The following is a 22,126-nucleotide window of genomic DNA, read 5'->3' as shown; positions in this document are numbered from 1 at the left end:
ACTGTGTGGGGGTGAAGGCATGAGCAACAAGGCTTGAGCTATCACCCACGCTCTATTGTCTTTCTTCATGCTACTGCGTACAGCTGTGAATGCTCCAAAGGCTCTTGCTGAGCTGTAATTAGTAGGGTTTTGTTCTGAGCAAATGATGCTATTATGACAGAATAGTTGTGGTGCACTGGGGAAATACAAGAAATTATAAATCACATACAATTCACTGAACACATGTCTGTCAATAAATCACACTCAAAGAAAGCCGTAATAACTATGTATGTTTCTGCTCTCTGTCTTCCTGCTGCTTCTATGATTGCAGGCTGTTGTGGTACACACAGCAGAGACTGTGCGTCTTCGGTACTTCATGGACTTGTTGCTGGAGAGGAGACAGCCACTGATGCTTGTGGGGAATGCTGGAGTGGGAAAGACTGCGCTTGTCAGGAACAAGTTAGAGTGTCTGCCAGAGAGTTACATGACTACAAAAGTACCCTTCAACTACTACACTACATCCCTCATGCTGCAGGGTGAGAGGGGATTTTGATTGTTTTGGAGTACAGACAAGCACAACAAGTAAACTGTAGCACCATCTGCTGGTAATTTTCAAATTCAGACAGGATGGAAGGGGAGACAACCTCACCCTTAGGTGTCTTTTGCAGGCATTACCTTGGCCATATGACATCCTCACATTTCCAAGGCATATTTGATTATGGAAATGTTATTCTAGCTCTTTAAAGGGCTGTTGTTTGTCCTTTACATGTTAGGTAACCTTCCACAAACTTTCTCTTGTAGTGATTCTGGAACGAACACTAGAGAAAAGAGCAGGCAGGAGCTATGCACCTGTAAGCAACAAACGGATGATCTACTTTATAGATGACATGAACATGCCTGCTGTTGACAGTTATGGAACAGTGCAGCCGCACACACTTATTCGGCAACATCTGGATTATGGGCATTGGTGAGCCTCATCGACATGACTCATAAACATTTTGCCAAACTGTGTTTCTTTATTATTAAACCAGGCCTTGTTTTTTTTTCCTGTGTAGGTATGACAGACAGAAAATGACCCTAAAAGAAATACACAATACCCAGTATGTTGCCTGTATGAATCCAACTTCTGGGAGCTTCAGTATCAACCCCAGACTACAGGTATGTTTCCAAGTTAAATTGTATTTATTTGTATTTTTTGGTGCACGATTAAAAGAAGCATTTTTTTTCAATGCAAATTGGACAATATATAAACCTCAGTGTAGGTTTGAGTATATAATTTTCCGAATTTTCATCTGCAGAAACTTTGCAGAAACCACAAAAAAACAAAACTTCACAAGTAACAAGTTGCAAGTAGCTAGCAAGTATGTTTAAGAAGATTTTTTTAGCAAGCAAGCAAGTCCACAAGGAAAACTGATGTTAAATCTTCTGTGTGGTTTTGAGGATAAATAAAACATTTAACAGATCTGAATACAATATTTTATGCTCAAGTGGCAGCATGATAAGGATATGTTATCAATGATGTTCCAATTGCTGTAGAAAAAACTAGTCTTTAGATACATATACTCAGAATTAGTTTAAATTTAATTGTCTTCCAAGTGTTATCAAAGTTCTGGGGTTAGGCTGAAGTGACTGCTAATCATACGATATTATCAATTTCTGAAAGTTTGTTGTCACTTTGCTTTCTACAGAGACATTTCTCAGTGTTTGCAGTGAACTTTCCTTCACCTGAGGCTCAGACGTCCATCTTCAGCCAGATACTGTGTGGCCACCTTAGGCAGCAGCTCTTTAGTCCGCTGGTTCAGAGGAGCACTGCAGCAGTGGTCCAAGCTGCTGTAACTCTTCATTACAAAATGATTCACAGCTTTCTGCCCACAGCCATCAAATTTCACTACACATTTAATCTACGAGACTTGTCTAACGTCTTCCAGGTAGTGCTTATATCAAACAATTTCTGCAATTTGTCCATTAAATGAAAAGTGCCATATTTGTATGATTTTTGGTGTTATTCAGGGCATCCTGTTTGCCGGGCCTGAGAGTGTCAAAGACAGCACTGACCTGGCACTGTTGTGGCTCCACGAGTCCTGCAGAGTGTACTCAGACAGACTGGTAGATGTCATGGACCTGCAGCTCTTCCGGAAGCTCCAGATGGAGACTGTGCATGAATGCTTCGAGGTGCATTACAGATTCTGATAAACAGTTTACATTTCAGCTCTTAACCTTCATTTAACAGCAATGAATGAAAGATTCAAATGATTTATTCTGCTTGTCCTCTTCCAGGGACTGGAAGACAAAAAGGTGACAAAGCAGCCCCTCCTCTATTGCCATTTTGCCCAAATAGGCGATGAAGCCTATAGTCCTGTTACAGACTGGTCTGTGCTCAGGTCCATCCTCACAGATGCCCTGGAGAGCTACAATGAGCTCAATGCAGCCATGAATCTGGTGCTGTTTGAAGATGCAATGCAACATGTGTAAGTATAGTTTGTTATCATAGTATTATAATAATTAGAATGGTCATAGTAAACTTATAAAATATTGTCTTTTTAATAATGTTGATGAAGTGTTTTACATCCAAGACACTAAACAAAGCAATAAAAAAGAGTTCCTAAACATAACATAACGAAAATAAGCAAATGCATTAAATATGAAATAGCAGTTTGATTTAGAAAGAATGTGATGTTAAAATCCTCCATGCTAATCTTGGGAGACCATGTACTAAGACTTCTAAAGATAGTCTGTCTAGATTTATAACGTTTTGTTAGACAGAGATGTTTTGTGGCATAACAAAGATTGTGTTGTTACCAGCTGTCGCATCAGTCGTATCCTGGAGTCTCCAAGGGGTCACGGCTTACTGGTTGGGGTCGGGGGCAGTGGGAAGCAGAGCCTGACTCGTCTGGCTGCCTACATATCCTCTGTGGAAGTCTTCCAAATCACTCTGAGTAAGGGTTATAGCATCCAGGACCTCAAGGTAATGTTGTTAATAGGTTACAGCCAAACAGAACATCAAGCAGAGTATAACCTCATAAAATATGCTCTTAGGAAAATGTATAACCTTTAAGAGAGTTACAATCCTTCACACGTCACAGTTAATTTAAATCAAGGTTTGTTTGCATGCAGGATATTTGTTATTAATTTTTGTACCCCATTTACACAGGAAATGCTTGTCAGATACTATTTCAAGCCACTTGGAAATGTTTCAATGTCTTATTGATGAAGCAAGTTTGTCAATTGAATCCTTTAATAGCCTCTTAAAAAATCAAAGAGTCATCATGGGACTTGTGCTGTCTCATTGATTGTTGTGGGACGATTTAAAATACTTTAATGGACTCCATATTAGTGTGACTGTTTTACTGTGCAGTCTGCTACTATTCATGTCATGTGTGATTTTGTTCAGATTGATCTGGCAGGCTTGTTCCTCAAGACTGGAGTGAAGAACCAGCGTGTGGCCCTGCTCCTGACCGATGCACAGATACCTGATGAGCGGTTTCTGGTCATTATTAATGACTTACTGGCATCTGGTCAGTACAAACGTCCATAATAACCATACTGTGTTTCAGAGAACATGCCTGTTGTAATCGTAGCTGTTGAATTGTTTTTATTGATACACATTATCAAACGTAGTCTTTAAAATCAGTCTGACTGTGATTGCTGGAGCCTGTCAGTCTGTGATTATGACTGTGTCTCTCCCTCCAGGAGAAATTCCTGAGCTTTTCAGCGAGGAGGAGATTGAAAGTATCTTGTCGGGTGTGAGAGCTGAGGTCCGAGCTCTTGGACTGCTGGACAGCAGGGAGAACGGCTGGAGATTCTTTACCGACAGAGTTCGACAACAGCTCACGGTCTAGTCTTCCAAAAATTTCACCAGCTATAATTATTCACCCGCACGTCTATCCTTATCAGTCTGAAGAATGGAAATGACTGATATTTAATTGGACTTACAAGCTGATTTTGTCTGTGTAATGTGTTTAATTGAATCATTCTGTGATGATGTCTAGGTGAGCTGTTTCCAACATCTTATTTCTGCAAAATACCTGAGTTTAAGTGACTATAAAACAATAGTTCTACTCAGTTTGACCAATTTTTGAAATATGCTTAATTTTTGTTACTCACATACTTTAGCCCCAATTTGTACTGTGGAAAAAATTATGGACTTGATTTACGTGATATAATTCAAGACTGGAATGTGAAGAATATATATGTGTTTTTTAGAAACATCTTGGTATCATCTATCTACTTAGGACATTTTGGCTATAGTCCCGTTATAATTCAGATTCTGTTCACTATTCAAGTGAAAGACACAGATTAATGCTGTACTCTGTGAGCTTTGATAACACTTGAATGTGACTTCACAGCCAGCATTCAGAGCAATAAATTAATGAATTAGTTAAACAAGGCGTTTGTAGAAATTAAATCTTACACAGTGTGTTCAAAATTAAATGCACAGCTGCTGTGTAATATTAGTAAATATGTTTGACAAGCTGAGTTAACAGAGCCAGAAGAACTGGGGGGTTAAAAGGAAGGAAATTCTTGTCTCAGTATACATGTATGCCATCCAGCTAGTGTTTGCGCCAGGGCCTCTGGTAGTGTCACCGTCTGCTCCAACCAACTGGGAATGTGGCTGTCTGACCAAATGCCAAGAAGATGAAAGTGGGGGCTCAGACGGCTGCCAGTTCTGGTTTCCCTTTTGGATGCATCTGTGATATCTATGACCTGTGCTGATTTTCCTATGTGCACTTGGCTGCGTATCTTGTATGGGGATATTTTCAAGACCTGTTTATGTACAATATGTGTACTTTGGTGACACTCACTGTTTCCCTGCTCCCTTTGTAGGTGATACTGTGTTTGTCTCCCGTGGGCAGTGCCCTTAGTGTTAGGGCTCGTCGATTCCCTGCTCTCATCCAGTGCACCACCATTGACTGGTTCCATCCTTGGACCTCAGAGGCTCTGCAGTCGGTCAGCTACAGGTTCATCCAAGAGATTGAAGGCATTGAGGTCAGACCTTTGAAACCAAGTACTTTATCTCGCCATCTCTCATGCTACTCAGTTTCTCAATAAGTTTGTCTCCTTGCTTTCCACCACGTGTGTGAATTGTTTATTATTGTTGCAAATAACAGTATTGTCTGTCAGAAAAGTATCTATGGGTGTGTCATAGAGTACAGTATCTTCCCTAGTTTTGCCATGTATCCCCTTATTCCAGACTGAGTTAGACTTTAATGAGCACCTTCTAATTACTACAGTGCAGCTGGATTAACGTCTCCATAGATCCCTCATCATTAGTTCTCTGCTGAGGTGCTGACAAATTGCTGAACACATGCCTGGAGACTCACAGTGAGTGCAGGCATATCATTGTTTTCCATCATAGCAGAGGAACGATCACAACCCAGAATCATTTATGTTAATGAGAGAAGAGTGATTAAGCACATAACGACCCTCTAAGGAGGCACAGCTGTCACAACCAGGAAGTGTCATCACATATGTGAACATGTGCCAGACTATTACTTTTCACTGTTTCTCTGTGTGCATGCACGTGTGCGTGTGTGTGTACGGATTCGTCTATGTTCGGATGTTCATTTCCTGCAAAAAAATGTGTCCTGCTGTAGCAGTACGTAGCACTGAAGAAGCTGTGGCATTATTATAGCATTAGTGCTTAGAAAAAGTAGTAGTGGCAACTATTATTTGTATTTAAGGATGGAGGTAGGTATTGATTAAAAAAATATTTATATTTTAATGATAATAAAATTATAAAATTTTGATAATTGAGACTTTTTTTAGACAATTTTTTTGCCAAAACATGCCAAACATTTCCTGGTTCCAGTGTGTCAGATGTGAGCATGTACATATTTTATTTGTTATGCATTAGAGTAAACTGAATATCTTTGAGTTTGTGACACTACCTTCAACTGTTGAAAATTAAAACAGGCATTTTTCACAATTTGTTGACATTTATTGATAAATTGATCAAGTCAGATCAAACATTTCAGTTCTAGTAGCTGTGGTAAGTTATATTAATAGAAACACATTCAGGGGAGTGAGAACATGTGGAAGAAATGTTTTTGTGGATGCAGACAGGACTGCGTTTGTTTAAGTTAATGTTCATTAATAACAAAATATTCTTAAAAGTTAAAAAAAAAAAAAAAAGATATGAGCCATTACTGTATTTATAAAGTCATTAATGATTGTTTATCTTTTTAAAGAGGATGGGAAACAAGAAATGAAATGATCATTTATTTGAAGTTAGAAATGTACAACCCACTAATAGTTGTTACACAGGGCCAATCAATGAGAACTTCTCTCGCATCTCAACTGAACATCACATGCTTTGTCAAAAAGCATTATGTCAGATCTTAATTAATAATGATTTTTTTCCTGCCGGCTCCATGATCATTAACAATGGCTTTTTGTGAGTTATGGTTAGGTTTGATCTTTGTATTCTCTGCTCATTTGTTTTTGCTTTAATTGATTGCTAACTGTTTGATTAATAGAGGCTCTGTGTCATTGAGCTCCATGTGATGAATACCTAGTTGGACTGTAGTACAACAGACGCTGTAGAAGGTATTTAGAAAGTTGGAGGACATCAGAGATAATGTAAACAGTGTGCATGTTTTACAAGCTGCACATCAGTGGTCTAAACACATTATTTTCACAGAGGTTTCAAAGCCTAATCATTCCTGCTAGCTGCACCTAAATTTCAGTTTGAGTAAGTCAGGGCCAGCCAAGTAAGATGGCAAAACTTGTAGATGAATTCAAAATTTATGAAGATAATATTTCAGTCCCCATCAGGTCAGCGATGTTAAACTCTACTCAATCCAGCTCGCCCTGTTCGCCCCTCTCCCCCCTTGGCTGCTTATTTTTACAGCCTGCCGTCCAGGAATCCATCAGTCTTTTCATGGCCTACGTTCACACCAGTGTCAACCAGGCAAGTGAAAAATACCAGCGCAATGAGAAGAGGTACAATTACACCACCCCCAAGAGCTTTCTCCAGCAAATCACCCTGTACAGGAACCTTCTGGAGAAGAGCCGGGCTCAGCTCCAACACAAGATGAACCGACTTGACAGCGGCCTTCAAAAGCTCCAAACCACTGCCTCTCAGGTGAACGTCTTTATTATACACCATAGGGGGCTAATATAAGGGTTTAAAGTGTGAGCTTGAGGTAGGAAAATTAGGAATAGTTAATAGTGTGCGATTTAAACTGTGTAAGTTTTTCCCTGGCATTAAATATATTACAAATTGCAGTATGTGTAATCATTTTCTCTCTGTTTTAGGTTGAGGATCTACAAGCTAAATTGGCATCCCAAGAAGCTGAACTAACCTTTAAAAAGCAGAATATTGAGGCTCTAATTACAAAGATTGGACTGCAAACTGAGAGGGTGAGCAGCAAGAGAGAGGCTGCTGATGTTGAGGCACAAAAGGTGGGATATCCTATCATACCACACCATATCGCACCATTCACACCATGAGCTTTTTGTGATTTAGTCCATTGTGCTCGATTTGTGCAGGTTGCTGTTATCCAGGCAGAAGTCTCGGCCAAACAGAAAGACTGTGAAAATGACTTAGCCAAGGCAGAGCCGTCACTGACAGCTGCCACAGCAGCACTGCACACCCTCAACAAGGTGCTGCATTTTATCAACGTGGATGTGATTCTATTGAATCTTCAGTCATTCTTGAGTTTTTACTAGATTTTTTGTGACTGTTTTTTTAGGTGAATCTTACAGAGCTGAAAGCCTTTCCAAACCCTCCAAATGCAGTGCTCAATGTAGCAGCAGCTGTGATGGTTCTGCTAGCTCCCCGCGGCCGAGTGCCTAAGGATCGGAGCTGGAAGGCGGCACGGGCCTTCATGGGCAAGGTTAAGCTGTCATCGTGTCAATCACATCTGCCTGATTAATGCCAATCTAATTTGTGCATGGGCCTTGACCCTGGCCCTGCCCAGCATCTATCCAATGCTCACATTACAGCTGGATGTCTCTATGAATATGCTCTCTCAGTCAAGTGTGTCAGTCGACTCCGTGTGGGCATAAAAGAATGTATTTGTTTTTTTTTAAAGCAGAAGAATTTAGCATAAAACAGGGATCAGTTCTTTCCGTACCAAAAATGTATCTATTTTTTTAGCATTTTAAACATAGTGATTTTTAAAATGTATTGATTGGTTTATCAGAATTCATTTTGATACATGCTTCTTATATACATGATTTTAGGAAAAATACATCAAGACTACAACATAGGACTTAAAAGCTCACAGTAGTCTGTGAGAGATCTTTTAGTATCAAACCTCATTAAACTTTAATTATTTGTCCATACCAATTATATGCATAAATGTAACCGTACAACAGAGGTGACAACAGTCTAATTTACAAATTTAAAAACTTGAAAATACACCTTGAGTGCTATAAGTAAATGTTTAGTGATCCTGAGTTTAAAGGAGAAAGAAGTCTTGAAACTTGTTGTATGAGTCTCTTTTGCAAACACCATATGTTTGTATCAAACTCTGATTTGTGACATTTGTTCATGTTTCATGTTTTAATTTATGAGGTAATTCTTTGTAATAGCTGCAGATTTTTGACTGCCATTAGTTCCAGGTATTAATATCTCACTGTTTTTGTGGTAATGTCTCTCAGGTGGATGATTTCCTGCAGGCGTTGGTGTCATATGACAAGGAGCACATCCCTGACTCCTGTTTGACTGTGGTGAAACAAGAGTATTTAAGAAACCCAGAGTTCCACCCTGATCTAGTCCGAACCAAATCTACCGCTGCAGCTGGTCTGTGTGCTTGGACTATTAACATTGTCAGATACTATGAGGTCAGGCATTGTTTTCAGAACGGTTGTAATAAATTACAATAATACGTTTTCTTGTACTCTGCAAGAATGTTGGTTCTTCATTGTGAGGCTTTTTTTTCACAAAATACATCCCCTTTTTTTCCACAGATTTATTGTGAAGTGACTCCAAAGAGGCATGCATTATCACAAGCTAATGTCGAACTAGAAGCAGCAACAGCAAGACTGTTAGCCGTTCAAAAGAAATTGGCAGTAAGTGGAAAGTTATCATTATACTTGCATCATTAAATGTTGTTAGGTCTAAAAGGTAGATTTTCTTGATAGTTTTCTAATATGCTTGGCTTTCTTTGGTTTGTTTCTTCAGGATCTCGATGCCAGCCTCCAGAGCCTAACAGCTCATTTTGAAAAGGCTATAGCTGAGAAAATCAGTTGTCAGGAGGAGGTGACACATACCAACCAGACCATAGAGCTGGCCAACCGACTAGTAAAGGGCTTAGAGGTAAACAAGGGGAGATGGAGGAGTTTGGTGGTGTCATTGGGGCTGACCTGGCAGAAAGTAAACTGTCAATTTGCCGGACGCATGCATGGAGAGGTGCTGGTGATCGAATTGCATCAGTAATCTGGACTAGAAGTTGTGATGTCCTGGCAGTATAGCCTGACAGTTGTGTGAGTGGATCAGGCAGAGGGAGATTTTACAGCCTGGCCCAGCAGCATACTGGGGACTTGTGAGACAGGTAGAGAGGGCTGGACCACAGAGAACGCATGGCTGAACCGGGCAACTGGCTGCCTGAACAGTTTCCAAATGGAGAGAGGAAGAGAGATGACAGGAATGCTACACTAACACTGCTCTCAGTCAGTGCAGAAGACGGTTTGTGTGCATACAGAATGCATGTGTATTTACTATATAAACTATAGACATAGCATGTGTAAGTGTGCACATTTCTTGCTATAATAATGAAATAATGAATCACTCAGGAATTTTTCAACAAACTAAAAAAGTATCAAGGGGAAGCATTGAATATAAATGTATAGAATATATAAATGTTGAATGCTGCATAGTTATGTTGATATTATATTCAACTCTTTCTCGTTCGTTTGCATTCCCTTTTCAAGCTACAGTATCTATTATCTTTATGGATGCTAATATGAAATAAAAGATGGCCATTTCAGTGGCCAAGTTCGACGTTCTTCTTCCAGAAAATAAATGTGGTTTGCATGGAACAGCTTGGCTTTTAAGCATATCAAGATAAATGTTTTGTCTTTATGGCATTGACCTGGAAGCAATAGTGTTCAGACTAATAAATCAGGCCGTCTATATTTAATCATTAACTTACCTCAAAGCCTCAACAGCTGTTGGAAATTAACAATGTCTCACCCCAGACTGAGTGATATTACAGGCAATCCATAATACATTAGAGTAAAATTATAGTGATTTTTAACTGTCTGAGAATTTATTATGTGACATATTCTACATCCACAGCCCCTTGTAAGAAAATGCCACGCATGATTTATTGTTGTAGTGCTGTCACAGTCATAGTATTGAAGGTTTAAATTAATGCTGAATTGATGCTGAGTGAACCTACAGCCAAACTTCCAAAGCTGTTTTAAGGGAATTGCATTTGTATGCTTTATTGCTCACATCTTCGCAGCATGTACATTAAATGGAGTGGGAAGTGTGTACATTTCCCTGCAGTGTCGAGCAGTGTTTTGTATTACATACTAATTTTAGAAAAAGTATATTGAAGCTTGGTCTTTGTGTCTTTTAGTCAGAGAAGGAGCGCTGGAGCCAAGCAATTGTTCAGTATCTAAAGCAACAGAAAACTCTGTGTGGTGACATCCTCATCACTTCAGCGTTTGTTTCCTACATGGGTTACTTTACAAGGCAGTATCGTGCGGAGCTCCTTAACAATGCATGGATCCCTTTCCTTAAGTCTCAGACGGTAAGATCACCATCATTTGTGTTGTTTACACTGCAGACGCTTAGAGAGTAAACAGTTAAATCTGTGGACTGGAGCTCACCGTGCCGCCAGAAATGCTCCAACTAGAGTGACATCATTCCTCTGTTTCTGTTCCAGGTCTCTGTACCCCTGACAGACGGCCTGGATCCAATCCTCATGCTTACAGATGATGCCACTGTGGCTGCCTGGCATAACCAGGGCCTGCCAAATGATAGGATGTCCACTGAGAACGCTGCCATCCTGACCACCAGTGAGCGTTGGCCACTCATCATTGACCCACAGCAGCAGGGCATCAAGTGGATCCGAAACAAGCTAGGTCCTGAGCTGAGGGTGGTGCAGCTGGGACAGAGAGGGTGAGGGGAGCTGTCCATCGTCTGTTTGCAATCACAGTGTTCTGCTTTAATATGTCAGGGAGTGCTAATATACCATAAAAAATGTGCATGTGAAAATATTTTTTATTATTATTTTTATTCTGCAGGTATCTAGATGTGATTGAACAAGCCCTTGCCTGTGGTGAAACTGTTCTGATAGAAAATCTGCCAGAAAAGGTAGACCCGGTCCTGGAGCATCTGCTGGGCAGAAACACAATCAGAAAAGGAAGGTCGGTACTGAAACCGCAACATTACATTTACATAATGGCTGCATAATTAATCCAAATTGCAGAAGCCTCCTTTTTTTTTTTTTGATAAAGGTCAAATGTGTGACAAAACAGCATTATACTGACGTTACTGTCAGTATATACTGTAGTGCTGCAGAGATGGCCTACAAATCTTGTTCTCCAGATGTAAGAAAACATGTTTCTTTGGTTCAGACCCAACAAATGTCACACCATTTAAATAGTGAAAATGCAAAAATAATCATTTCCACTAATCCTGAATCATATGCCCTAACGTACATCGCTGTTTAAGAATTAATATAAGAAGACTCAAACCAGTTCAATAGTAGTTGTTTTGTATAACCAGTTTAGCATTGGGGCTGTTGGACACCAAAAACAAGTTAAATCAATGTATGGTTTTTGTATTCCTGTTGCTTCACAACTCAATATGCCCACAACTCGTCCCAGTGCATCTGTGGTGTTAGACAATAGCAGCAGATTTACCAGATGGTTGAATCTCACAGAGCATTGAAACACCGGTAAGACATGACTGAATGCATTATTATTGCCCACTCTTTAGATTATAAATGAATTTGCAGCGCGTGTTCTGAATCCCTGAGGCCAGTGTATTGATCGGCCCCTCAAGATGGGTGATAGATGTATATTTGTGTGTTCATATTCTTTAGATGTAATGAATATTGAACAGCTGAGCCTCAGTGTAAAAGCTGCATCAAGGGCAGTCATGGTTATGTATAAGGGCTCCTGTCACGGACAAAAAGATGGCAAGTAACACACTAAATTCATAGGTCATCCATCATTCAATTCGGCTTCACTCATTTTATAACGTTGATGGGTGATTTTCTGCAATTTACCTGCTTTGATTTTTTCGTAAATAACATGAATAAATCAGCTTGTCATTTCTAACAGGAGTTTCTCAACAGTAACAACAGAGTGGTGGCTTGATGATGCCGTGAAGTAGCCTGGAATCATAGGAGTTGTTGCTATCATTTGTAAACAACCATTAGTGCCAATGAAAGTCTATCTGATGCGACTCAAGACAGAAATGTTTACAGACAATTACATTTATTAGTGATGTATTTACTACATTCAGTCACATGTGCAGACTACAGTACCTTTCTCACTCCTTTGACATATCATCTGCTGTTTCCCTGGAAGTTACAGCAACAGACAGTCAAAAGAAATGCATTGTTACATGAGATAAAATGTATTTCTTTGGGTTTGAACATTGTTAGAAACATTTGGTCTAGACATTTCTCCAGACTGGCACTTGTTTGGCACACCCTGCATTTGGTAAATCTGTCTGACTTTTAAACATGACTTGTGCTGCCCACTTCACTCCACTTCAGAAATATAACAGCACGACCAAAATAGCTGCTCTGTAATTACCTTCGTTCACTTACCAATTACACTCAACAGGCAAATTCCAGCAACTTTCCCAAACAGGACAACCAACAGCAGAATAAATATACCACATATTGACATTATGCTTTCACTGCCCTCCTCAAAAATGTTTACATCTTCCTTGCACTGATCTATATATGGCCATGAATATTGGATATCTTGGCACATGTTCATTGAATGTCTTCTGGAGTCCTGTCTGTCCAGACGTAACAATTCATCATAGTAAATCTGATTATAAGTTTATCCCTTGTAGATGACCCACACACTTGTTTCTGTCGATGATTAATACAACGTGCTGGGGGCAGCCATGATGGATCTGGTAGGGATCCACAGCTGAAGTTCATTAATAATTGGAATGTTGTAGAGTGTGAAGTAATGAATACTAATTATTCCTTTCATGGCTGACGGAAGACTACAAGCCAATCCATCAGCACGGACTTTAATTTGGTGGAGTAATGGTTCTATCAATAGTACATTAATTCTGGCTTGTGAAGATATAGAGTTGAACCAGACCCAGGCCATGAGGAACCTGTGCCGTAAAATTGGGGCCTTGCCTGACGTCCAAGGGGTAATTAGAGAAAAATGAAAAGCCACCAGGTTCGTCAAGCCAGCGCTAATTTAATTGAAATGCAGGAACAGATAAATATTGGCTGCTGTGGTGATAATCTTTCATATTTTTTCAGGATTATTTGTCTCCAGTGTAAGTGACATTTGGAGCTGCACTGAAGTTCTTTCCTCTGTTAAAGTTGAATTGCGTGAAACTGAGAGGTTTCATAGGTCATAAAAGCTTTTAAGATACAGAGGGGTTTACATCGCTACGTCATTATTATTATCATCATCATTCCTCTTCTTCTTTTTTATTGTCGTAATAATTTTTATTGTGTTTATTGTCTTAATCAGCTTGTGCTGCTTTTATTAGTCGTCATGTAATAATTGTTACTATTTCACTTTCTCACTTTCAAAGTTAATCTATATGTTAATGTAACTTGAATGTAAGACAGTTCACCACTATTGTTGCAATTATATTCTGTGTTCTTGCCAAGCAGATAAAAAATGATTACAGTTATGTTTCAGCAAAGTGGTGATTTGTAAATGATAAATCTGAATTTAAAAGCTCACTCTTGATCTTGGTAAAAACATTAATTCCAGATTCAATTATCTTTTTTCAAAGAGAGAGATCTGTAAATGTACAAGCTTAGTAACTGTTCAGATTTCAACTGTGGTACTTTTAGGGCTTTTAAGTCTATGCTTGCCTAAGTTTCAAGCTTTTTTTTTTGTAATTGACTTATATAGATCTACAGTAAATTTTGTGTCAAATACTGTCTACAGCAGCTGCAAAACAGAGTTTTTGAAATGTACATCATGAAGTTAAGTTGTTATTTGTTAAAATGTTGCTCTCCTGTTATCCAGGTACATTCAAATTGGGGGCAAGGAATGTGAATACAACAGCAACTTTCAACTTATTTTGCACACCAAGTTAGCAAATCCCCATTTCCCTCCTGAGCTCCAGGCCCAGACCACCCTCATCAACTTCACTGTGACCCCTGTGGGCCTTGAGGAACAGCTGCTGGGACAGGTGGTGTCCCGTGAAAGGCCCGACCTGGAGACCCTAAAGGTGAATTCTTACGCTTGTATCAAAGATATAGACTGTTATGTAGTCATGATTTAACATGCAAGACATCAGTCCACAGTGCTTCTCAGAAAACCCTGAACTGTTGTGTGCATGTTTCTGAAGATGGAGCTGACCACGCAGCAGAACCACTTCAAGATTGAGCTCAAGCGGCTAGAGGACCACCTGTTGAATCGGCTCTCTGCAGCCCATGGTAATTTTCTGGGGGATATTTCTCTGGTGGAGCAGCTTGAAAACACCAAGAACACAGCCGCTCACATTCAGTGCAAGGTGAGGTTTTAACACCAACAGTGTCTTTGCAGTTGTCCCACTGTACTCAAGTGAATGTGCTTTTCAGTCACCGTATTTTTGAATGGCACACAAGAAGCGCCTCATTTTATTGAATTAGCTGCAAATGATTTGTAGTTAGGAATATGTGTAATGAGAGGGTTTTGGAGCATGACTGAGAGCCTAATAGCTCATTTTTGTGCAATTGGAACACACAGGTGGTGGAGGCCAGAGAGAATGAGACAAAGATCAACGAGGCTCGAGAGCTATACCGCCCAGCAGCTGAGAGAGCGTCAGTCCTCTTCTTCATCATCAGTGACCTCAGCAAGATTAACCTCATGTACCAGTTTTCTCTCAAGGTGAAACCCTTAGCCCTGTAGTGCTCTCAAAGGACGCACATTGTATTTTGTAGCATTTTGGCAAAGCTCAGAGTCCACTTGGAGAAGTGTTCAGCAGGATTCTTTTAATGAGTTTGTAATTGATGACTAAATTATTTCATCAAAGCCCTGGCTGCACAAATCAACTCAAAGGGATAGTTCACCCCAAAATCAACAACATATAAATCTTTATCCTCTTGCTAGAAATGCTTTTCATCCATGTAGATTGTTTTAGTGTGAGTTACTAAGTTTTGGAGATGTCTGCTGTAAAGATGACTGCCTTCTCTAGAATATAATGAAATTAGATGGCTTGTTGTGCTTAATGCACTAGAACTATACAAGTTGGAACAGCTCAACAGAAAACTCTGCTTTAGAAAGACATTTTACACAAGATAGCATCTACTCATTGACAAGAGGCAAGCTAACCATACATTTATGCACAAGAACTATACAGTAAATCCAAAGATGGGGCTTATTCAGTTCAAAGAGAATTGCTCACCTTACGCATACAGCAGGAATGCTCTCTATCCTTTCGTCTTCACTTCCTGTTTATGTGGCCCACTGAATAGATTTTCTGTGATAACATTGCAGACTTTTAAATTGCTTTCCTCAGTAAAGCATAGTTATAGTTTAACAAATATAAAACCTCCATGGATCAACAACGTACCTTTGTGTCAGAGTTTCCTGTTAAATTTTTATGTATGTATGTATTCTTTATCAGAGCACTGTCCTCTTTTTGGTTGTCTTCCAGACCTTTAACTCTGTGTTTAACAAAGCAATGGAGTGTGCAGAATGGGATGAGGACGTGAAGACCCGGGTGCTCACCCTCACTGAGGCCATCACCTATTCTGTATTCCTGTACACCAGCCAGGGCCTGTTTGAGAGAGACAAGTTAACCTTCTTGTCACACACTGCCTTCCAGGTGAGGGACTCAGGGCCGCCTCAAAGGTGGGGCCTCCTGTCATTCTCATCAATCAAAGTACTTTTCTGCCCCCACATTAACTTCAATTAAAAGCAGTCAGCAAGACCATACGCTGCTATTGATTACCTCTCACACCTACCCCTGTGGCTGCTGTTCAGGCGGTTGGTTCTGACAAGGGGGTTGGTTGTGATGGCATAATGCAATTATCTGTCATTGCGCCAACTGTTTTCATCTTAGAAATTGTGCTGCTCTGAAGGCTGTCCTTCATGTGGCAGTTTCACATTCAGGGGCACTGATTCGGCCTTTGTGAGTTTGCCTAATCTGCTTGCCAGAGGTTTCTTGCAGTTTTCAGTTATTGTCGAAATAACTGGAAAGAGATCAATACGGCATAGATCATTACAAACTGCTCTTGGTTCTTCCCCTCAGATATTGCTCAAGCAGGGCATGATTGATGATCAGGAGTTTGACTTCCTGCTGCGTTTCCCTGTGGAAGCTAGCAGAGTTAGTCCTGTGTCCTTCCTCTCTCCACATGCCTGGGGAGCCATCAAGGTACAGTCTAACATGTATGAGGGTCACATTTTCATTCCTGTTAGTCCACATGTTATCACTTCATGCCATTTTCCACTGCATGGAAAGGTCTTACAATATGTCATTTGGATTTAGACCATTTCTACAATGGAAGACTTCAGTGGACTCGACAGAGACGTGGAGAGCTCACCAAAGCGTTGGAGGAAGATCATAGAATCCAGGTGTCCGGAAAAGGAGAGACTCCCCCAGGACTGGAAGAATAAAAGTTCCCTCCAGAAACTCATCATCCTGCGAGCACTTCGCCCTGACAGGCTGACCTACACACTGAGGTGAGTAAAAGGCCGATGCACATTCATATCTGTAAGTGCTGTAAATCACTAAGCTTCTTCGACACTGTGTCCTGGCAGGAACTTTGTGGAGGAAAGCATGGGGTCAAAATATGTCGAGCCTGCCAGGCTGGAATTTGACAAGCTGTATGAGGATAGTGGCTCTTCAACCCATGTGTTCTTCATCCTATCACCTGGAGTGGATCCACTTAAAGATGTAGAGAAGCTAGGTATTTTGCCGATTGATTGTTGTTGCACAGTGTGTATCTCTTTGTCGGGATGAAAATTCTAAATATCTTCCCTTTGCAGGACTGAAGCTTGGATTTTCCATCGAGCATGGCACTTTGCACAATGTATCCCTGGGACAGGGGCAGGAGAAAGTCGCTGAGAGGGTTCTGAACAATGCATCGAAACTGGGACACTGGGTTATTCTGCAGGTAGGAAGCAATTCTACTTAGTGACTAGGCTACTATAGTGGCTTCAAGCTGCTCCTCCAGCCAGCCTGTAGTGCACCTAATGATATCATCTCACCCCACGCGAGAGAGAAATAAACTCAATTTGGTTCAATAAAAACCATAATTGGCTAGATAAGCTCCATAAATGCCTCCTTTAAAGAGGAAAAGCCTGCAGGGAAGTGAGCAACTCAAGGTTCTCTTACTAATTCAGAGCATAGAAAGACATTTGAATCTTTCACAAATTAACAAAAATATATATAATATAAAATAAATTAATTTCATCAAGCATTTATATAATCTGCATGTATTTGTTCAGAATGTACATCTGGTGGCTCGCTGGTTGCCTTCTCTGGACGCTGTTCTGGAGACGGCAGCAGTGGACAGTCACCCAGACTACAGGGTTTTCATCACCGGAGAACCAGCACCAACCCCAGAGCAGCACGTCATCCCCAGGGGCATACTGGAGAATGCCATCAAAATCACCAATGAGCCCCCCACTGGCATGAGCGCCAGCCTGCATGCAGCCCTCAACAACTTCAGTCAAGTGTGTTAAAAAAAACATAAAATTGTTTATAAAACTGCATTAATTTGCATTAACTTTCAATATATCACAATCTCTCTCTCCCTTTTCTTTTTCAGGACACACTGGATATGTGTTCCAGAGAGCAGGAGTTCAACTCCATGTTCTTCTCCCTCTGCTTTTTTCATGCCTGTGTCACAGAGCGCCGTAAATTTGGTCCCCAGGGGTGGAACCATAAGTACCCCTTCAGCACTGGAGACCTCACCATCTCAGCCAACGTCTTGTACAACTACTTGGAGGCCAACACCAAAGTATTTTTTTCACAAGATTACTTTTTTATATTTTATTAATATTCTTGTTGATATTCATAAAACGTTTAATTTGTTTTTTAGTACCACCCTCTTAAGCTTTGTAGATTTATAATGATAATGGTGTTTGCAGTGAAATTATCATCAGACAGGGATGTTGAATTACAGTAGTGTATCCAATTACTTATTGAAATCTTTTGTTCCACTGTTATTTGTGAAAAATGCTTTTTTTCCCCACCACATTTCTTCTCTTATAACTATGAACACGCAACCTATAATTTAGCTTTATTTCATGAAGACAAAAAATCTATTCTTGGGGTGCTGCACCCCTCACAACTCCTAATGCATTTCTCTTAGAACTCCTATTACTCTGGTCACAACCAATTATGTCTCTGAGGTATTCTGCCCTCCAAAAACGAATGTCCTTCATTATGTTAACCAAACAGTAACCTGTATGTGCGTATACAGAGAATTCATTAGGAGGGCAATGAAGCGTAATCCTAAATGTAATTACATGCAGCCAATGTGACAGTTCACAACGCTACATAAGTGATCACTGCAATTAGAGCTGATGAAGGAAGCAATTTGCAAAACAATACAGGTACAAATGATTGTGAACCTCCAGCTTTTGTAATTTGTTATGAATCACAGGTTCTTTTCTTCCTCCTTCACCCTCACGGATCATAATCTCCCGCTGAGGAAAAGACTCTTCTGTCATACATTAGATCAGTGTGTGTAAAGAAACATAATTCTGTTACATTTCCCTACCTTTATCATTATTAAGAGAGCTCATTTGGAAAGAGATTATGCAGTTACTGCTTGAAGTTATGGGGGGGCTTGGAATAATGTAAAGCTGAAAACCATCTGTGAGCTGATCCTGAAATACTTTTTGATATCCTCAAAATAATTTTAACAAACTTTGTCTTCAGTTTTTGTAGCTTAAGATAAACCTATTATTGAAAAACTATATCTACTCCTTATCTTCTAAATATCAGCCCACAGACTAAATGTATTTATAGTCCATGCAGGTGCCCTGGGAGGACTTGTGTTACCTTTTCGGGGAGATCATGTATGGAGGACACATCACTGATGACTGGGATAGAAGACTGTGTAAGACCTATCTAGAAGAGTTCATGCACCCAAAAATGGTAAGTCAGTGTTGATGTTGCTGTGTGAGGAGAATCTGTTCTGTTTTTTTTTTTTCTTTTTTTGTTCATTTAATTGTATGATTTCATAGGCTTTATATAAAAAGTCAAGAAAGTCTCCAAAGCTGTTTTTGAATCTCTTTGTGTTATTGATAAGGTAAAGGGTGCCCTCTTGGGATGTAAACCTAAACTGCAATATTGCACCTTTTCCACCCTCACTTTGGTTGTGTAACCTCTCTGTACGTTGCCCAAAATGTGTCTACCAGCTCCACTGCAAGCATTATTAGGTGATTATTTGGTAATTTACTCTTCAGCGTAGGTTTAGTTGATAGATGCTTCAACTGGAATTCATCTGTTTCATCTCTGCCAGTTCACCTTCACCGCCAGGCTAACAGCCACTGATTTATGAGGGAAGTTTAAAGGTTGAATGCTCATCTTGCTGTATGTTAAATAGTGAACTAGATGTTTTTCTGCTTTTCAAATTTCCAATCCATAGTTTGAAGGCGAGCTCTTCCTGTGCCCTGGATTTCTGGCCCCTCCATTCATGGATTACGGTGGTTACCACAGTTATATAGACGAACACCTCCCATCCGAGAACCCCACTCTGTATGGTCTACATCCAAATGCTGAGCTGGAGTGCCTCGCCGTCACCTCAGACAACCTCTTAAGGACTCTGATGGAACTGCAGCCCCAGGACTCCTCCAGAGGAGAGGGTGCAGCTCAGAGCTCAGAGGAGAAGGTGTGGAGACAGAAAAACCATACTAAAGAAAAAGCAGCAGATAATACAATAATCTAAACATGTACATGTGTATTTGTCAGGTCAAGTCCATCATTGAGGATATCCTTGAGAAGCTTCCTGAGGAGTATAACATGGCAGAGATAATATCAAAGACAACAAAGCGAAGCCCCTACATTTTAGTCTGTTTCCAGGAGTGTGAGCGCATGAATCTTCTGCTGACAGAAATAAGGAGGTCCCTTAATGAGCTGGATCTTGGCCTGAAGGTGCAGTCTGCTGTGACATACATTATATAATAAGAAACACCATTATCAGCAGTAAGATCTTGTAGTATTAACGAGGATTTCTGTGTCCACAGGGAGAACTGACCATGTCCTACAATATGGAGAATCTGCAGTCAGCACTGTTCACTGACTCTGTCCCAGATTCCTGGGCCAGACTGGCTTATCCCTCCACTAAATCGCTGGCACAGTGGTAACCACTCCTTCCAAATAATACTTGATTTTTTACGCAATAGCAATATCCCTTATTAATTGCTTTTTATTGTACCTTGACAGTATTGTTTCCAGAGATGCACTGAATTGTTAATTTGTTGAAAAAATTCTGTCAATAAACATGGAAAAAATGTCTTTAAACAAAAAGGCACATTATAAAGGCTTCAAGCAACAATACGTTTCGTTAATTAATAGATTTTCTTTTATAGGTTTAGTGATCTAATGAGTAGCTGTCGAGAGCTGGACAGCTGGACTCAGGACTTGGTTCTTCCTGCAGTTGTTTGGCTCTCAGGACTCTTCAACCCACAGTCTTTCCTCACCGGTGAGATCATAATCTCAAAACCAACAAGTCACATGATTTAGATGACGTGCGACAGAAATATAAACACACAGCATGTATTTTTTTCTTTTGTCCAGCTGTGCTGCAGAGCATTGCTCGCAAGAATCAGTGGCCCCTGGACAAGATGACTCTGACTGTGGATGTAACAAAGAAGACGAAAGATGACTTTGGGCATCCACCTAGGGAGGGGGCCTACATCCATGGACTCTTCATGGAAGGTGAGAATTAATCTAACATTTATCCAATGCACCATCCTGTACCTATTTAAATTACATATTTTTTTAAATTTTTTTTTTTTTTTTTTTTTTTTTTTTTTTCCAATTTATGAACAGCATAATGCCATGTAAGCCAATCACAATAAGTCATTGAAGAAAGAAAATTTGGTTCTGTTCAGTTTAAAGAAATGAACAAAAAGTGGTCCAGTCTAAACTCAGTCTACAGTTTACAGGTCTCAATAAACTTAAATACCAATGTAACATATTGGGTTTTACGTTTTCCCCAAACCATCAGGAATATTTTCATTCATTTGTTTTTTTTCTTAATGTACATTAAAAATTCAAACTAAACTAATACGTTTTCCTTGGTAATTATTATTCTTTGCAATTAACGGTTCAGAAGCGGCAATGTCTATCATCAACTTTCACCCCTCACAAAAACAGACTTTGTTGGGCTTTAATGGCAGAGAACAATCATTGAAGCACCAATAAAGCCTGCAAGTGCAAATCTAAACTGTTGTGAAGATAAACCAGGAGGAAGAAGAGACCCGTTTCCGAATAGTTAAGACACTATATGTCTCTGTGAGTACGACCAGTGAAAGCTCGAGTTCTGCATGTCTTGTGTCCTCTCAGGAGCGCGCTGGGACACCCAGTCTGGACTCATCACTGAGGCAGTTTTGAGGGATTTGACCCCCGCCATGCCAGTGCTGTACGTTAGAGCCGTTCCAGCAGAGGAGCAGGAGCTCAAGAGTACTTACGAGTGTCCGGTATACCGCACGAAGCAGCGCGGGCCCACGTATGTGTGGACCCTCCACCTCCGGACCAAACAGCCTCCTGCCAAGTGGATTGTAGCTGGAGTGGTGCTGCTGCTGTCTGTGTGAAACACATTTAATAGTGTCTGCTAACAGTATTATGCAAACAGTGTTAAAAATATATATATTTTTAGAGCTTTTTAGACAGTATTGAATAGTTAATTGCATTAACTAAGCTTTTTTAAAATCATGTTTACTTCCTTTTAATCTTGCTGTCATTGTATTCGTTTATGTTTACATGTGACAATACTGACATTGTAGTGTATGAACGTTTTGTGTGTAGATTTAAAGATAATGGAAATAAAGAGGTGGAGAAACCTGTTTAGCTGAA

General features: G+C 40.1%; 1 protein-coding gene across 6 annotated transcripts in view; it reads left to right on the top strand.

The window, feature by feature from the left end:
* Positions 1-22,126, top strand: part of LOC119005779 (dynein heavy chain 11, axonemal) — a 39,544-nt gene extending 17,418 nt beyond the window's left edge. The window contains exons 47-83 of one of the 6 annotated variants that reach the window (XM_037073699.1): positions 311-515; positions 781-946; positions 1,035-1,137; positions 1,668-1,907; positions 1,990-2,151; positions 2,257-2,447; positions 2,782-2,944; positions 3,371-3,494; positions 3,670-3,812; positions 4,804-4,965; positions 6,830-7,063; positions 7,237-7,383; positions 7,471-7,584; positions 7,674-7,817; positions 8,587-8,769; positions 8,896-8,997; positions 9,110-9,244; positions 10,512-10,685; positions 10,821-11,056; positions 11,182-11,304; positions 14,131-14,335; positions 14,456-14,620; positions 14,836-14,976; positions 15,746-15,916; positions 16,343-16,465; positions 16,580-16,773; positions 16,852-17,000; positions 17,080-17,207; positions 17,542-17,769; positions 17,865-18,056; positions 19,073-19,201; positions 19,695-19,937; positions 20,018-20,200; positions 20,293-20,408; positions 20,638-20,750; positions 20,846-20,986; positions 21,617-22,126. In XM_037073699.1, coding sequence (XP_036929594.1) covers positions 311-515; positions 781-946; positions 1,035-1,137; positions 1,668-1,907; positions 1,990-2,151; positions 2,257-2,447; positions 2,782-2,944; positions 3,371-3,494; positions 3,670-3,812; positions 4,804-4,965; positions 6,830-7,063; positions 7,237-7,383; positions 7,471-7,584; positions 7,674-7,817; positions 8,587-8,769; positions 8,896-8,997; positions 9,110-9,244; positions 10,512-10,685; positions 10,821-11,056; positions 11,182-11,304; positions 14,131-14,335; positions 14,456-14,620; positions 14,836-14,976; positions 15,746-15,916; positions 16,343-16,465; positions 16,580-16,773; positions 16,852-17,000; positions 17,080-17,207; positions 17,542-17,769; positions 17,865-18,056; positions 19,073-19,201; positions 19,695-19,937; positions 20,018-20,200; positions 20,293-20,408; positions 20,638-20,750; positions 20,846-20,986; positions 21,617-21,864 — 6,120 coding nt within the window. In that variant the 3' untranslated portion in view covers positions 21,865-22,126. Of the gene's footprint in view, positions 1-310; positions 516-780; positions 947-1,034; positions 1,138-1,667; positions 1,908-1,989; positions 2,152-2,256; positions 2,448-2,781; positions 2,945-3,370; positions 3,495-3,669; positions 3,813-4,803; positions 4,966-5,030; positions 5,668-6,829; positions 7,064-7,236; positions 7,384-7,470; positions 7,585-7,673; positions 7,818-8,586; positions 8,770-8,895; positions 8,998-9,109; positions 9,245-9,374; positions 9,614-10,511; positions 10,686-10,820; positions 11,057-11,181; positions 11,305-13,102; positions 13,318-14,130; positions 14,336-14,455; positions 14,621-14,835; positions 14,977-15,745; positions 15,917-16,342; positions 16,466-16,579; positions 16,774-16,851; positions 17,001-17,079; positions 17,208-17,541; positions 17,770-17,864; positions 18,057-19,072; positions 19,202-19,694; positions 19,938-20,017; positions 20,201-20,292; positions 20,409-20,637; positions 20,751-20,845; positions 20,987-21,616 lie in introns of those variants that run through there. The other 5 variants (XM_037073700.1, XM_037073701.1, XM_037073702.1 and 2 more) reach the window with 5 other exon arrangements.

Source organism: Acanthopagrus latus, chromosome 17, assembly GCF_904848185.1.
Source record: "Acanthopagrus latus isolate v.2019 chromosome 17, fAcaLat1.1, whole genome shotgun sequence".
In the NCBI taxonomy this organism is placed as follows: Eukaryota; Metazoa; Chordata; class Actinopteri; order Spariformes; family Sparidae; genus Acanthopagrus; species Acanthopagrus latus.
This window is presented reverse-complemented; position numbering and strand designations above follow the sequence as displayed.